Source organism: Rhinolophus ferrumequinum, chromosome 11 (genome assembly GCF_004115265.2).
Source record: "Rhinolophus ferrumequinum isolate MPI-CBG mRhiFer1 chromosome 11, mRhiFer1_v1.p, whole genome shotgun sequence".
NCBI lineage: Eukaryota > Metazoa > Chordata > Mammalia > Chiroptera > Rhinolophidae > Rhinolophus > Rhinolophus ferrumequinum.
Window position 1 is genome coordinate 12,121,275 of NC_046294.1, and position 17,927 is coordinate 12,139,201.

Consider the following 17,927-nt stretch of genomic DNA (forward strand, 5'->3'; position numbering starts at 1 on the left):
ATATAACTTTGGTTTTGTCTCTCAATTTCAATTTTTCAAAATCTGTCTTTCAATTGCGTTGTCTGCAAATGGGCACATTTTATTAAGTGATAGTCAATATGTTTCAGAACTAAAATTCTATGGTCTTTTCATTATCATTATTATTGTTCTCATCATTGTGGCTGCAAATAATTCTTTTTTTTAAATTTATTGGGGTGACAATTGTTAGTAAAATTACATAGATTTCAGGTGTACAATTCTGTATTACATCATCTATAAATCCCATTGTGTGTTCACCACCCAGAGTCAGTTCTCCTTCCTACAAATAATTCTTGAGCATCTACTGTGAGAAGAATATTTTGTTGGTTGTTCCTTTCTGCCAAATTCTCTTTTGTCTCAAATGCATGAATGAAACCCACAAAGCAAAAGAGCTTTAATTGGACCAATTATGTTCATGATGACTGATCTCTCCCTACTTCATACCAGAACGGTAACTGCACATTTTAATTGGTCACTTGGCACCAGAAAAACATGGGAAGGTGCTCTTTGCTTTTAGTAGCATATCCCAAAGGGATAGTCAGGTTTATATTTTCTCCAGTATTGTTACCATTGGAGAGGGGATTCTTTTTGGTGGGTAGAAGGCACTTTTTATTCTAAGGTAATGTGAGAAATGCTGGACTTGAGTTGAAATTCAAATGAAGTGGCAATTTATGTTCACAAAGTAAGTGTTGCGTTTCATTTACCAGAGGAAAAAGGTCAATATGGACAAAAGACAAAACAATTCTTAATATAATCAACCATAATATAATTCTACTTTGGTGAAACAGAATGCAGTTTTATCCCCCCACGTTATATTTGATGAAGGAAGCTGAAATGTTGCCAAATATCTTTTCTTCAGACCTTATTTACTCTTTCAGTGAAATAGGCAATTAGACATGTATTTGATGGATATTTTTTTTTCTCATGAAAACCCACTGTAGCTGTGTGTAGCCCACCACTGTCTCTTCTGTTATCTCTTAGGAAACTTATTAGTCCTTAGAGTAAGTCAACTTATAGAAAAATTAAAGTGGGTCAATATTTTCATGATTTTAAAATGTTTCTTTTTCTGTTAGACAGTGAATGGGATGGGAAATCCTTAACGGGAGTGCAATTATATATCTCATAGAGATATATACATTTATAATTAATTTATAATTAATATGTGCATTTATAATTAATATGTAACTCATATTATAATTAATATGAGTTTATAATTAATATAATTAATATTTATAATTAATATGTAACTCAGGAAGTGTCTGATTAACATATCAAAGTGAATGATAGGGGTGGCAGGTGCACTAAGCCTGGAGAGGACTGAGAGATCACTAAGAGATCAATTCTTTCTGGGTGACAATTCCCACAGGCATCTACCTCTTAAAGAGGTCTCACGGTGAAGGGAGATGTGTGAAGGTGAGGACGAGGCATGTTTTGTGGGGAGAGGGTGTGTCTGCCGAATCTGAAAAAGCAAGTAGCCAGCCTGAAGTCTGTGAATTAATGGCAAGTAAATATAGCTTAAAGAAACCCCTTTCTTTTGTGTCTACATATATGATAAAACTGTATACTTGTCTTAAATTGCACCCATTCTCTTTACAAGGAACCTTGGGAGAAATGATTTCAAAGTTAGTATCGAGAATGGTAATGTGTTACTCAAGCATCTGGATGGTAGCTTGTCTTTTGGATGCTGCTAATTGTGTATATGGACTGTTAGAAGGTTTCCAGTCAAATCTGTGGTCCACAACAGGTTTTACCCTCGCCTCATTTTATGTCCAGGTTTTGCTTTTCCATTTCACGTTTTCTTAATTTATGCTATTTACCTGTGTCTTATGTCTCACACTAAGCCACCTTCAACATTTTTTTTATTTGTAAAAGCATTGATAGACATATTCACATATGCCTATATTTACATGTATGTTTATTTTGTATTTTAATAACTGTAGAAGAAAACAAGAGAGATTAGGGATGCAATGTCTCTTGCAGTTTTCATTCCCAATTGTAATTTTGCAAACAAGCCCTGAAGTTTCCCATCTTGTGTGAAAGCCTTCTAATAAAGAAGGGAGTTTCTGAATAAGGACACAAGAAACTTTAGGGAGTCATAGTTTAGGTATAACTGGAAATCCTTGGGATATAAAGCAAATAGCATATCTAAAGTGAAGATTACAGAGATGAAGAAATCTTGATCATAGAGAATGCAATACATAGTTTTAACTTCTAACTTTGAAAGGGCTTTCTCACATTTATGAACTTAAAAAGTCCCACTGAACGAAGAAAGGTAGGTGACAAAATAGAATTTAGAAGTTTATTTAAAATTGGCAGCAGCCAGCTAAGACCAGAATCCAGTTCTCTTGATTCTTGGTCTTAAGATGCTTCCAGAAGTAGACTTTGATAAAAATGACCTGAGCACCTGACATCTGTGGAATACTAAGGGAACTGAAATGTCACTCATTCCAATTCTTTTTTTGCTTATTTTGGAGAATTTCTACTTTGGCAATGAGTATAGCATTAATATTTATTTTAAAGTTAAAAATTATAGATTCTTACCACTGAATAGATACAGTTCCAAGAGAGCAATTCTTTAGTTGTCTACTTCAATTTTAAGTCCATAGCCAAGTGTATGACCAAGGTTAAGTTTTTCCCCCCTAGCAGAAGAGATTTTAAAAGCTTGGCTCGAATAGCTGAAATTACATCTCCTGCCAACTCAGAGCCCTGGCAATCATAATTTAGCCCTTTGTGACTGTGGTTCGTTGCAGTAGGGGCCTTCTAGGCTGTAACATAGATGAGCAGGGATGGTGCTTCTCCCATTGCTGGCAAGAGTCCAGTCACCTGCTTCTAGCGTTTCTGGGCGGGGATTCCCTCCCATTCTCGGGAATGTTTTTCGCTTTCCTTTTCCTGAATCCCGAAAAAAATTGGTCAGGAAATCAGGAAACTTGGCACCTTGAACCCAGGTGGTTGGTGGTATCGGCCGTCAATTTGTGGAAACGATTCATCGTAGAGAACAGACAACAGTTTGTATCTCGGGATTCGGGAATGGGAAAGTGAAAAAAATTCCTGAGAATGGGCGGGAATTCCCCCCCCTCCCCTCACCCCCCAAAACCCTACCTGCTTCTACCCTTGAAGGAAAGGAGACTGTTAGAGGTTGAGTTCCATAACTTCCTGTGTTAACAAGTTACCGCGCACTTTGTGTCTTACAACAACAAAAATTTATTTTGTCATAGTTCTGGAGGTTAGAAGTCCAAACTCCATATCACTGAGCCAAAAGCATGGTGTTGGCAGGGCCACACTGCACCCAGAGTCTCTAGTGGCGAATCCATTCCATGCCTCTTCCGGCGTCTTATGGCTACTGGCATTCCTTGTGGTTGTATCACTCCAGTTTCCGCTTCTGTGGTCCCACTGCCTCCTCTTGTGTCTGTCAGATATCCTTGTGCCACTTTCACATAAGGATATTAGTAATTGTGTTTATGGTCCACCCTGATAATCTACCTATCTCAAAATTCTTAACTTAGTAATTCTTTCCCCTTATAAAGTAACATTCACAGATTTCAGGAATTAGAACCTGGATCTCTTTAGGGGCCATTATTTAGCCTACAAATTCCTTGTTCAGTTTAGCCAGCTTAGTTGTTTTAGTTTGTTTGTTTTTACTCTTGATCTTACAGCAAATTCAACCACATTATGAACACAATTTTCGATTGATTACTATTTTTACTTCCTTTCATAGTACATTTGAGGGCCATACAGGTAGCTGTGGTCTCAAATTATTATCCAAGAAAATCTATTCTTTTATTCAAGTTACACGTTTTCTACTTTATGAAAACTTGTGCTTTTGGTATTGTGGATAAAAAGTTGAATAAAATATAATTATTGCCTTCAAAGAAGTTACAGTAAAACACACTTCCAAGGACATTCAGAATATGGTTTTATATTCAAAATATGGAATAATAAAAGTATGCTTCTTCATGGAATTCTCTTGAAAATGACAAAGGGATTCAAAGACCTGAAGAGAAATCACATCTGTTTCAACTCCCCTTTTTATATCTTCTACATGGTCCCCAATCACCCTAAGGGCAAACAGAAGAGAAGATACACTGATCACCCTATCCAAAATGGAGGAAAGATTATATCAAAAAATATGCTGACACATACATGCCATGTTCATAATAAGTGATCTCTCAAGGCAGCATAGAACGGTTTCCCAGTTGTCCAACAATAATGGTACCCAATTCAGCGTAAATATGTCTTACAATGAACAATATACACACATCAGTTGGCTTTTTCAATGATCTAAAATGCAAATCATGGGAGAGCTTGTAGATGTCATAAATATGTATTAATCTTTTCACAGAAAGGGACCATAGAAACGCAAACTCGATGGATGAGGAAAACTTCACCAATGTGAAAGAGTTCATACTGTTAGGGTTCACAGCAGACTTGTGGTTACAGAAAGTGCTCTTTTTCATCTTCCTCCTCATTTATATCATCAGTCTCTTAGGGAACGTCACCCTGATTTCTCTGATCTGTGTTGAATCTCGGCTCCACACACCCATGTATTTCTTCATTGGAAATCTTTCGTTCTTGGACCTCTGGTATTCTTCTGTCTATGCTCCCAAAATTCTTATGACCTGCATCTCTGAAGACAAAAGCATCTCCTTTGCTGGCTGCCTAGCTCAGTTCTTCTTCTCAGCTGGACTGGCGTATAGTGAGTGTTACCTGTTGGCTGCCATGGCTTATGACCGTTACGTGGCCATCTCCAACCCCCTGCTTTATTCCCAGGTGATGTCCTCAAGACTATGTGCCAGTCTTGTAGCAGCTTCATACCTTGGTGGTTTTCTTAACTCTATCCTTATTACCAGTGAGACATTTACCCTGAGCTTCTGTGGGAATAATATCATTGATGATTTCTTCTGTGATCTGCCCCCTCTGGTAAAGTTGGCCTGTGATGTGAAGGAGAGCTACCAAGCCGTGCTCTATTTCATACTTGCCTCCAACGTCATTATTCCCACCATGCTTATCCTTGCCTCCTACCTCTTCATCGTTGCTGCTATCTTGAGGATCCGCTCCACCCAAGGTCGCCTGAAGGCCTTCTCCACTTGTGCCTCTCACATGACAGCTGTCACCTTGTACTATGGTTCAATTCTCTTCATTTACTCCCGACCAAGTACTAGCTACACCCTGGAAAGGGATAAAGTGGTATCTGTGTTCTATACTGTGGTGATTCCAATGTTGAATCCTTTGATCTATAGCTTAAGAAATAAAGATGTTAAAGATGCCCTGAGGAAAATGGTAGACAGAGCAAAGTGTTCCTAAATGACGATACTTGGTAAACAATGGTTGTATTTTATTTTATAGACTATTTCCATGTCATTGTTATCAACTATACTCTCAAATATTAAAAAAACAAGCAAATAAGCAAACAAAATCATCAAATAATGTGGAAATACCAGTCTGCATTTGTCTTTTGAAAGTGTTTTTAAAATAATGTATTTGAATGTGTTTTTAAAATAAATGAGGCTGGCACATTTGGAAAAAAGCTGCTATGTCTGCTAGCTTGGAACAGAGTCTATAAAATTATTGTGATTCTGTGAAGGTTGAAAGGGAGCAGCTTTTTGATTTTCACTTCACCATTCATAAGTTGCCTGTATATAAATATTTTGATCTATAAATGGGAATAATAAAATTGAGTATAGAATCATTTCAACATTAGATGGAGTAAATGACCTGCTTCAAATCATGGTGAAAAAGCAGGAATGCAAACCAAAACTTCTGATTCTAAAGGTTTTTTCCCCATTTGTTGGGAATGAGAGTGAGTTAGGAGGTCATAAGTAAAATTCCTACTGTAAAATACCCTTAGGAACTAGTTTATGTGTTCTTTTCTGATTCTCATTTCTTTGCTTCCCATGATATGCAGATTTTTTTGGCAACAGATACAGAAGAGAACAAATATCTTAGAGTCACTGTGAACCTCCAGTGAAAGACTCTTTTCCCCAACAATTAAAGATCCAGGGCAAAAGTATAGGAGCTATATGAAACAGACAGAAATGGAAGTGTAGATAGCAATAGAGAGATAAAGATAAACTTCAAAGAACTTTACATCTAAGACTCAGAGTGGAAAATCTCTACTAGGTAAAGCAATGATTGACAATGATTAAGGTTCTCCGTGTGTTTGTATTTCTTCGCTTGTTCAGTTTTATGCATGAATTAATAAAAATTAGAGAATATTGCATTATGCTACATCATTTCCTAATTGTAGTAGTCTTTTTACATATATAAAACATGCAGTTGTACCAGTATAAAGAGCCCTGGAGTTAATAATAGTATATTCGTTATCTATAGCTGCCATGAAATGTCACAGACTGGATGGCCGAAACAACAGAAATAGATTTTCCCACAGTTCTGGAGGCTAAAAAGCCCAAATCAAGGTGCCACCAGGGTTGATTTGTCTGAGGACTCCTACCTTTGCTTGCAGATGGCCACCCTTTTGCTCTCTCTCCTCACGGGGTCTTTGCTCTGTGTACATACACACATATCTCTGTGCGTGCCCAAATTTCCATTTTCTCTTTTTATAGACACCAATCTGATTGGATTAGGGCTCATCCTAACCACGCCGTTTTAACTTCATCACATCTGTAAGGCCCTATCTTCAAATACAGTCACATTCTGAGCTACTGGGGGTCAGGGCTCAGAGTACAATTTATTAAATGATATAAATCTGGGGGAGTTACAATTCAACCCATATTATCAGGGATTGACTGGAGTTTCCTGATGAATGAGAAAAGGAAGGGTAACCTGGAAAGATAGAAGCATATGGCAAGGAAAACAATTTGCAGAAAAGTCTAATTAGTACAATTTAGAGAGTTTCTATTACCAGACACATTTATGATTATATTGTGACTTAGGTCCATCAAGAGAGTCAACTTTTAATACAATTCTCACTTCATCACATCCTAATTAATACATAATTCTCATGCTCCACATAAATCTTAATCGAATCTTGGAGACTGAGGTACATATTTCTGAGCTACTGTGTAGAAGGAGTCCCAAAGGGCTGTTGAGAAAATAAATATCAGGTCCAGAGAAGCACACCAGACATCAGAGGAGAGGAACAAAAGTTCATTTCTAGGAGTGTCCTTCCTTATCAAAGGTAAGCAGCTGGGATCAGGGGCAGCCAAGTGGTTTGGCCTCTCTGTGACCTCAGCAGTAATTAGAAGGGGGGATACAGAGCTATGCCAGACACGCACACGCACACACACACACACACACACACACGCACACGCACACACACTCTTCTAAATAGGATTCCACTAATAATACACGTAGCCCTCATCTAGAATTCAAAATTCAGTCTGGTAGTTATACCTGGTCATCATATATTCACTTCTACAGTGGACAAAACAAGAGGACAAAAAAGGTGGCGTGTTTTTGGACTGCAGTGGTTGTGGTTCTCTGGGCTGTCCAAACTCCAGTACGTATTTTCACTTCTTGGTACTCGTCTTCAGGAGCTAGAGGGACACATTCTCCACAAAATGTGTATGACTCCAGTGAAGGGAGCAAGGGACAGGGAAACACAAACCTAGAGAAGCTGTTCTGTATGGGGTATGTTAGTATGATTGGCTCTGACTTTTTCTGTGTCTTTTATTTCACAATCACATTTTCACTGCAATTTATTTCAAAATCAACATGGATTTTAGTCCACCTAATGGTTATGAGTTTGATGGAGATGTGTCCTCTATTTACTCTTCCTTCTTATTAGTGATGTACACTGAGCCTGAGAAGTCCACGGGAGGGTAAATTTATCCTGAATAGTTTGATCTAGCTTAGAAGCAGACAATGCTTCTACTGAATACTGAAGGGAAACACAGCTTCAAGATGTAAAGACAATTACCCTCTTGTTCATTCTAGAAATATCTATTAAGTGCCAATTAGGTGCTGGGAACTGTTCCATATGCTGGGATACAGCAGTAAACAAGAAGAGAAATCTTACTGAAATCTTACTGTTGTTGCATTCTGGTGGGGAAAAATGGACAATAACCTTAATAAACAGGAGTTAGAAGATGACAGCAGGTCATGGGGAAAATAGAGCAGAGTCTTAAAAGAATAAGAAGGATGGGGATTGTTGGTGGGATGAAGACATGGAATTTAAAATAGAGTGAATCTTAGGAGAGAAAGACCTCTAGGTAATGGAGGGCCTGCTCGTGGAGGACTTTAGGCCTTTGCATGGAATTTGACTTCAACAAAATAAGTTGGTTACATATTAGGATTGTTTTAAGTACAGGTGTGTCATAAATTGCCATTTTTTAAAAAAGGATCATACTGACTGATATATTGAAAATAGACTATAGAGGGACAAGTGTGTAGCTGTTAGAAGGATATTGCAATATTCTTGGCAAAAGATGATGGTGGCTTGGACTAGAGTGGTAGCAGTGGAGCTGATAGGAAGTGTTCAGATTCAGGATATATTTTGAAGGTAGGGACACCAGGATTTCTGGGAAGACTGATGAGGACATAAGAGAGAAAGAGAGTAGGGTGATTCCTAATTTGTGGCTTAAGAAACTGGAAGAGTACAATTTATTAAATGATATGAGAAACAAACACATAGATACATTTTGGGGAATGAAGATTAGGAATATAGCTTTAAACATGTAAAGTTCAAAGTATTAATTTCTCCTAAAATTATACACTGTTAGCATTGAAAAGAAACTGAGGCATCTTTTGGTGGCAGAATTTTTAATTAAGAATTATAACCACGAAACCCATAGGTAGATTTCTGGGAATTTGTGAGACCTCTTAAATTTTGTGTGTTTATACATATAAGCCGTTTGGGAAATTGGGTAGAAGCATCATTGCTTTTGTCAGTTTCTCAAAGATGTCCATAATTCAATTCCAAAAATTTAAAAGCTGTTAAATTCTTATATTAAAAAGAACAACCCTAAAGAATGCAGTAGTTGTAGAACATAAACAAGTTCAGAGGATTGCTTTTTAGGGAAACAAGACAGAGTACAGAAATCTTAAAGTAAAAAGAAGAATGCTGTTGTCTTTCATAGATTCCATCTGTCACTTCAACCAACATGATGATAATGCCCCATGTATCTAAAGGTCATTCCTTTGTCAAATTGCATGAGAGTGGGTGTCATTCCTTTGTCAAATTGCATGAGAGTGGGAGACAAACATATTAACCTTTAGGATTCCAGAAAGATTCTGAACGACACCACCACTATGGCTTAAATTCTCTCCTTGTAGAAACGTGGCCTTACTTATGGTTTTTCCTGAAGCTCCTCTTTTATAAATCAGTCAGTTATTATTCTTTCCTCTCATGCAGAATAAAAATAGCTATTATTAGTTAGGTATATTTTCTGTCCACACACTGGGCTACACGTTTCATTTTCATAGCACTGACATTTTTCTTACCTTTTTAAAGGTGAAGGAATGTGGGTTGGAGGTTGTTAAAGATTTTCTCAAGACTGCAGAGCTACCAACGAGTGGGACCAAGATTTGGAACTCTGGTGTCATTTCAAGTATGCAAGTCTACCTGCACCTGACCTGCCTGCTCTCACCTAGTCTTGCTCCTATGAATGTGGTTAGCTGTTAGTTGAGTTGGGAGCTGGATGATGAAGAATTGTGGTCTTTTCTTTTTTTAAATAATCATAGATAGGTTAATTTACATATTTATCTTTTAAATATTAAAGTTGGTATAAAGTATAATGTGATGAATTTGTGATAGAGTTATGTTTCACATAGATCTCAGAAGGATGAGTATAAGATTGGATCTTTTATAGTACAATGTTCTAATCTTGTATCAAATTTATCCACTCTTACAAGATTTCTAGTTTCTTGTATAAAAATAGAGAGAAGATGCTTTCATTGCCAACTCATACTTTGGAAGGATTTTGTCTTCAAGAATTCTCTAGTATTTAGAGGTTAGATGTAAATTTCTGGTTAGAAGAGAGATTGAGAGTGATACTCGGTGAGTCTTGTCTATCATGATAAGATCTCAGTTTATACAGTCCCTAGTAATTTTATCTAGAAGTTTTAACACATCTCTTTTCTGCCTTTATCAGAGGACTGACATCAACAGGTAATAGAGGATTGAGGATTTCAAGAGTTTCCAGTTCAGAAAGAACTCTCGCTTCCTTTCAATCTAGTCTCTAATCTGCAGCTAGAGTAAACTGTAAAGATGTAAATCTGATCATGTTATTTTCTCATAACGACAATGGCTTCCATTTTTGTTGGTTTAAGGTCAAAATCCTTAATATGGTTCCAATAAGCTTTGTAATATGATAACTCTTGCAGCTCACCTGCTGGTTCCTCTCTCCATTTCTTCATTTAACCTGTCTCACTTCTGTGAACTCCCCAGGCTCCCTCTCATGGGAGAGTTCTGATACATGTTTTTTCTTCTCATGGAACTGCACTTCTCTCTCTCCTTACCACTATAATTGGTGGCATTGGGCTCAGTTTTCAGGGCTCACTTAAATATCTCTTCTTATGGGGAGACTTTGAATAGAAGACAGGAAAATTATTTTTTCGGTATTTCCCTTTTTAGAGGGTAGTGGCAGAAGACTTGTAATTGGCTCTGTCTAGATATTTCCACTTTCCTCCAAATTATATATTATATTAAAGATGAACTTAATGAGTCTCAGGTATTTTTCATTGTATAGACAAGTGATAACATAGCAGAGAAAGTTCATAGTAACTTTTGAGATGGTGTCTATAACCTACCATTTTATACATTATAAATATAATGACCATATATTCCTGCCAAGATAATTCTACTCAAGCTTAAGCAGATTAGGAATAAATATTATAGTGTACAAATGAATACAAGCATTGTACTATAAATGTGAAGCTTTCAGGATGTGTGAGATTATTATGAGGAAATCAATCATGTGAGCAATTTAGTTTGGTTGAAGTCCTAAGTAGACTAAGAAAAGTAGTGAGAGAGAGAGTTACAAAGGTAAATTAAAGCTAGTTTATGGACCACTGGGTAGAGAACTAAAGCATCTGTGCTTTGTGTGTTAATGAGAAAAGATTCATTATACAAGGTCAGACAATTGAGTCCACGAACTCATCCTAGAAAAAGTGCTACATGCCTCATTGCTGAATATCACTACGGTCACCTTCAAAGTACTCCCCTTGGGAAGCTATGCACCAATGCCAGCACCTAGTGCACCCTTCAAAGCAATTCTGGAACTCTTTTTCTGGAATGGTCATCGGAGCTGTTGTCCTATTACCCTTGATGTCCTGAATGTCATCAAAATGTCTTCCTTTCAATATTTCCTTTATTTTTGGGTAAAGAAAGAAGTCATTGGGGGCCAGATCAGGTGAGTAGGGAGGGTGTTCCAATACAGTTATTTGTTTACTGGCTAAAAATTCCTTCACAGACAGTGCTGTGTGAGCTGGTACATTATCGTGATGCAAGAGCCATGAATTGTTGTCGAAAAGTTCAGGGAGTTTTCATCTAACTTTTTCACGCAGCCTTTTCAGCACTTCCAAATAGTAAACTTGGTTAACTGTTTGTCCAGTTGGTACAAATTCATAATGAATAATCCCTCTGATATCAAAAACGTTAGCAACATCATTGCAACTAGTTCGTGAACTTAATGGTCAGAACTTGTATGCTAATAGAGAAGCAGAATGATCTTCAGGATTCCAAGTTGTATTTACCACAGTGTCACCAGATGTCTTTGGACATCAGCAGCTACATTTTACAGATTAGGATATCTAATATTTACAGATTAAGATGCCTCCTTTTCTAACAAGCAGGAACAGTAGACCTTGAAGTAGAAAACTTTCATTAGCATTCTAGTTACAAAACTGATCTAATTTAGCTCAAAGGAAAATGTTTTAAAATAGCGAAACCCAAATGTTCTCTTGAGTTAGCTTCCTTACTGGAACATCAGCCCTACTTCTGTATGTTTTAAGTCAGTCCTTCCTTTTAGCTTCTCTCTGAGAGTTTTGGAGCCTCAAGATATGAATGTCAAAGGATTCATGGTTTATCAATTGACTCCAAAAGTTGGGTTCTTCCTAATGTTCAGCATCCACTTTATCAAAAAATGCCTCACCCATGTATATAACTCTCACATCAAAAAGAGAAAGTGCGTGGAAAAATCATTCTTAATAAAAAGGATTTAAAAAAATTTTATTTTTTTAAATTAAAATTTATTGGGGTGACAATTGTTAATAAAGTTACATAGGTTTCAAGTGTACAATTCTGTAATACATCATCTGTATATCACATTGTGTGCTCACCACCCAGAGTCAGTTCTCCTTTTATCACCATATATTTGACCCCGTTTACCCTCTTCTACCATCCCCCTTTCTCCCCCCTTACCCTCTAGTAACCACTGGACTGTTGTCTGTGTCTATGAGTTTTTGTTTCTTTATTTGTTTGTCTTGTTCCTTTGTTACTTTCAGTTTTATATCCCACATATCAGTGAAGTCATATGGTTCTTGACTTTTTCTGTCTTTTTCTGTCTGTCGCTTAGCATAATAATCTCAAGATCCATCCATGTTGTCACAAATGACACTATTTCATCTTATGGCAGAGTAGTGTTTCATTGTGTAATATATACCACATCTTCTTTATCCAATCTTCTATCGAAGGACACTTTGGTTGTTTCCATGTCTTGGCCACCGTGAATAAAGCTGCAATGAACATCGGAGCACATATATCTTTACGGATAAATGTTTTCAGATTTTTGGGGGATATCCCCAGGAGAGGGATTGCTGGGTTATATGGTAATTCTATTCTAAATTTTTTGAGTAACCTTCACACTACCTTCCAAAGCAGCTGCACCAATCTGCATTCCCACCAATAGTGTATGAGGGTTCCAAAAAACAAAAAAGGATTTTTTAAAGCTCTTTTTTAAAAACTATTTTATTAAAATATAGTTAGCATACAATATTAGTTCCATGTGTACATCATAGTTATTCAGCAATACCCACCTGACACTATACAGTGTTATTACCACATTATTGATTATATTCCCTATGCTAAAGAAGTGATCACCATGACAAGTCCAGCAACCATCTGACATGTACTATGCTATCACAATATTATTGACTACATTTCCTATACTGTATATTACTTCCCCAAGACTTATTTGTTTTATATCTGGAATTTTGAACGTCTTATTCTTCTTCATCTCCCCCACCTTTTTAAATTTTCAATTAGCGTTGACATTCAATATTATTTTACGTTAATTTCATGTGTCCTGCATAGGGGTTAGACATTTATACAATTTAGGAAGTGATCCCCCTGACTTGTCTAGTACCTACCTGACACTATACATAGTTATTACCATATTATTGATTATATTCTCTATATTTAAAGCTCTTTTTAATAAGTGAAGATATTCAGGTTGTCAGAGGGTTATAGCATTACCTTAGCTAGGAGAACAAGAGAGAAAGAATTCACCTGTAAAAGACAAAAATGGCTTAACAGTTGAGAGGATATACTCTTAACAAAGAAAATTCTGCGTTCAAATATCAGTTCTGCTATTTACCAGTTCTGTAATCTTGGAATTGTTTCTTAAATTCTATGAGGATCATAATAGTACCTGCCTTATAAAGTTGTGGAAAGGATTAAGTGGGTTAAGATTAGGATTTAGAATACTAAATGGCACATAATGGGTAATTTTATATTAATGTGTATATATACATATATATTATTTTTATTTGTATTAATAGTAGCAAGAGTAGTACAATGCATTGGTATTTGTGTAACTCAGCACAATACCTGAGACATAAATTCTCAATAATATATGAAGAATACTGAAATTTTTTTGAGTGCTTACTATGTACCTAACATTGGGCTGGGCGTTTTCATGCATATCTTTTTTAATCAATCAGACCACCTGTGTCAGGAGGCTTCATTTTTCTTGGCTGTTTGGTGAGACTGAGGGACTTGCCTTGCATTAAGCAATTAATAAGTGAAAGCCCTAATTCCAAAATCAGATTCTAACACCAATTCCTGTGGTCTTCCCAAGTCAGAGACAGAAGTCTATCATTCTAGATAGTCATGGATAAAAACCTCCTAGTAATTGTTGAGTTAATTGATACCTTTATTTATTTCAATAGAAAAATCACGAAATGATTTTTTCCCCCTCAAAATCTTTATCAGACTTTCTTCTCTGTGACCATGAAAGTGGGAAATCGCACCATGCTGAGTTTATCTTGGTGGGCTTCTCAGCAGACCCCCAGTGGCAGCTCATTTTATTTGGAATATTTCTGACAATCTGTTTGATAACCTTGTTGGGGAACATGACCCTGCTTGTCTTAATTTGTGTTCACTCCCGCCTGCACACTCCTGTGTACTTTTTCATTGGCAATCTGTCCTCTTTGGATTTTTGGTACACCTCTGTGTATACTCCCAAACTCCTGACCAGTTGTGTTTCGGAAGATAAACGCATTTCCTTGGCTGGGTGTGGAGCTCCGGTGTTCTTCTCCTGTGTTGTTACCTACACTGAGAGCTATCTTCTAGCAGCCATGGCAGTTGACTGCTACATGGCAATCTGTTACTTTGTTTAGATACTGTGTCCAGCTCTCTGTGTACTGGACTCATTGTGGGCTTTTACATAGGAGGGTTGCTGAATGCCATAGCCCATACTGCCAACACATTCCCCCTGAGTTTCTGCTGTAAAAATATCATTGACCACTTCTTCTGTGATGCACCACCATTGGTAAAAATGTCTTGTACAGATACCTAGGTCCATGAAAAAGTCCTCCTGGGTGTGGTGGGCTTCACAGTCCTCTCCAGCATTCTTGCCATCCTGATTTCCTATTTCCACATCCTTCTGGCTATTCTGAGGATCTGCTCAGCCTCAGGAAGGTGCAAGGCCTTCTCCACCTGTGCTTCACACCTCATCTCAGTCATGCTCTTCTACAGATCCCTGCTCTTTATGTTTTCAAGGCCAAGTTCCACCTACTCCCTGGAGAGAGTCAAAGTGGCTGCCTTGTTCTACACGGTGTTCAACCCATTGCTCAAACCTCTCATCGATAGCCTGAGAAACAAAGATGTCAAAGCAGCCTTCTGGAAAGCAACACAGACTCTCAGGCCATGGAGACAGATGAATGTTATCTTTTTGCAGAATGCTTTCACTGCATTTTCCATATTATTGACTTATAGACATGTTTGTAAACAATACAATATAATGTATCAAGTAAATACAACATGTTACACTTAAAACAATGAAACAGATCAAACCACTCTTTAATTGTTGATTATTACTTTGTTGTGATTAAACTATTTTAATCCTATAATACTGCGTTGCGCGATGTTCCACAATACTGTATTTTTGCTTCCTAGCAGTCCAAGATCTTTCATAAAATTCATTCTCTCAGTTATCTTTGGGTGGTCTTAAAAAGAGAAAAGAGGAATTGGATAGTGTTTGTGCACATAGTTTGACTTTGAAGCTTGGTGAGCAAAGTTTATTATGTGGGGAAAAGATTTGGAGTGGTTAAACTTGTGGAAATTTACTTAAATTTTATAAATATTTATTTTGAGTAAGGAATTCTCTCCATATTACTCATAAAGCTTTAATTGAATATATAGAAAATATCTTTGTAAACTGTGTCTTCTACATCAGTTTAATATTAGGCAAAATGTTTAAAAGTTGTTTAGGTTACAAAGCAAAACGAAACAAAACAAAAACAAACCCAAACACTTTTGTAAACCCCTGGAGAAATATGTGTCTCTAGGATTGTGTGTTACCCCAAATGCATGATCTCTCCACAGAGAACGACTACTCTGCCATACTCTCCCCCATTTCATATCACCACGTATTCCCTGGGAGAGAAAATAACATCGAGTGGAAAAACTGAAACAAACCAACCCAAAACAAAACCCCCGCTATATTCTAGAGCCAATGCTTTTTTAAAAAAATATATAACCAGGAGGTTTGGAAAACAAAAAACTCACAGCTCCATATTCACTACATAGCAGGTTTAGTTGATGTATATTTTTAATACTCTTTGCAACAACACTGCAAATTAAGGATTTTTTTTCTTACATATGACAAATGAGTAGCTTGAGCCTCAGAAGTTAGAACTTTGTTATTGAAAGATTATAGCTACTGTTGTAATGAACACATGTATACAATGTATTTAAATGAAAACTTTAGAACAAATAGTTGTAGCCACTTCACTGTTTGTACTAGCACTATGTCTGATCTTTCTTTTCATCTGCATGCATTAAATAACGTCACTGCCCTCTCTCTTAATCACAATAGTCTTAACATTCCTCATTCTTTTATTTACACAGTTCTGTAAGTACTAGACAATAAAGATTAGGGGCATAATCCACATATCTCCAGAATCCATATAACATCTTTATGTCCCCATAAAGCCCATCACATAGGAAAAAAAAATTGGGTCAATCTGATGGGAGATAGTGAAGTCAAATTTAATCCTTTGGGATCTCAGCTATAATATACACACTCTATTTTGCATTAAACCATGATACTACTTTTGAAAAACTGTGTTAATGTTAAATTGAATCTCTATTTTTTAGTAGTCTGATCACTAAAGCAAAACAAACCCATACAAACAAAATCTTTCTCATTGGAATTATTTGAATATAAAAAGAGATTTTTTTTTTCCTTCCAGTTCTCCAACCTTCCCCCAAAGCCGTCCCTTTTCATCGAGCACTTATTTGAGAAATTTATGTCAATTTAGACTTCAGATAATGTGAACCCGAAGGGCTTTTTCAGAGCTTCTTTCACATCTCTGTTCCTCAGACTGTAGATCATGGGGTTCAACATGGGGAACAGCACAGTATAAAACATAGAAACCATTTTGTCCTTCTTAAGGGAATAGCTGGAACTTGGGCGAGAGTAGATGTAGAGAATGGAGCCATAGTACAAGATGACAGAGATCAGGTGGGAGGAGCAAGTGGAGAAGGCCTTGAGGCGACTCTGGGGAGAGCGGATCCTCAGGATGGCATGGATGATGAAGAGGTAGGAGGCGAGTATGAACACAGAGGGGGCAACAACGTTGGAGGCCAGGAGGAAGTGTAGCACAGCCTGGTATCTCTCCTCCACGTCACAGGCCAACTTCACCAGGGGCGGGACATCACAGAAAAAGTCATCAATGACATTGTTACCACAAAACTCCAATGAGAATGTATTGCTGGTGAGTATGACAGCGTTGACAAAACCTCCAGTATAGGAATATATAACCAAACAGTTACACAATCTCCTTGACATGGCCTGAGCGTAGAGCAGGGGGTTGGAGATGGCCACATAGCGGTCATAAGCCATAGCAGCCAACAGGTAACACTCACTATACGCCAGTCCAGCAGAGAAAAAGAACTGAGCTACACAGCCAGCAAAGGAGATGCCTTTGTCTTCAGAGATGCAGGTCACTAGGATCTTTGGGGTGTAGACAGAGGAATACCAGAGATCCAGAAAAGACAGATTCCCAATGAAAAAATACATGGGTGTGTGTAGCCGGGAGTCCTTACAGATCAACATTATGAGGATGGTATTTCCTACCACGGTCACAGAGTACACACCAAGGAACACCACGAACAGGACCAGCTGCATCATGGGGTCTGTTGTGAAACCCACGAGGATGAACTCAGTCAGCGTGTGATTGCTTCTCTCCATAACTTAAAGAGAACTCACCTACAGATGAAAGAGGGAAGTTTAATTCCTTCAACCAGTACCAAATGAGGGCTTTCTCTGTGATAGGCCTCTGAGATGTGCTCAAGGCTATGGATGTTAGAGTAAAAAAGATCTGAGCAGGAGTCTTGTCTGACTTGGGCAGGTGATGGGAGTTTTCTGAGCCTCAACATATTCATTTCGATAAAAGGCATTTAGTATTAGGAAAGCTTTAGTGCTGTTGTGGGTTTATTCATTTTCAGGATAATATTTCTTGAGCCCCAAGTGCTGGATACAGCATTGGGATACAGCGGTGAGAAT

At 37.5% G+C, this 17,927-nt stretch overlaps 2 protein-coding genes across 2 annotated transcripts; one reads left to right on the top strand and one right to left on the bottom strand.

Moving 5' to 3' along the window:
• Positions 1–4,383: 4,383 nt before the first annotated feature.
• Positions 4,384–5,319, top strand: LOC117030659 (olfactory receptor 1013-like). The gene has a single exon (XM_033120841.1). It carries the CDS (start codon positions 4,384–4,386, stop codon positions 5,317–5,319), a length of 936 nt encoding a protein of 311 aa, XP_032976732.1.
• Positions 5,320–16,676: 11,357 nt separating this feature from the next.
• Positions 16,677–17,612, bottom strand: LOC117031107 (olfactory receptor 1013). The gene has a single exon (XM_033121446.1). The coding sequence runs from the start codon at positions 17,610–17,612 to the stop codon at positions 16,677–16,679; it is 936 nt and encodes a 311-aa protein (XP_032977337.1).
• Positions 17,613–17,927: the final 315 nt, after the last annotated feature.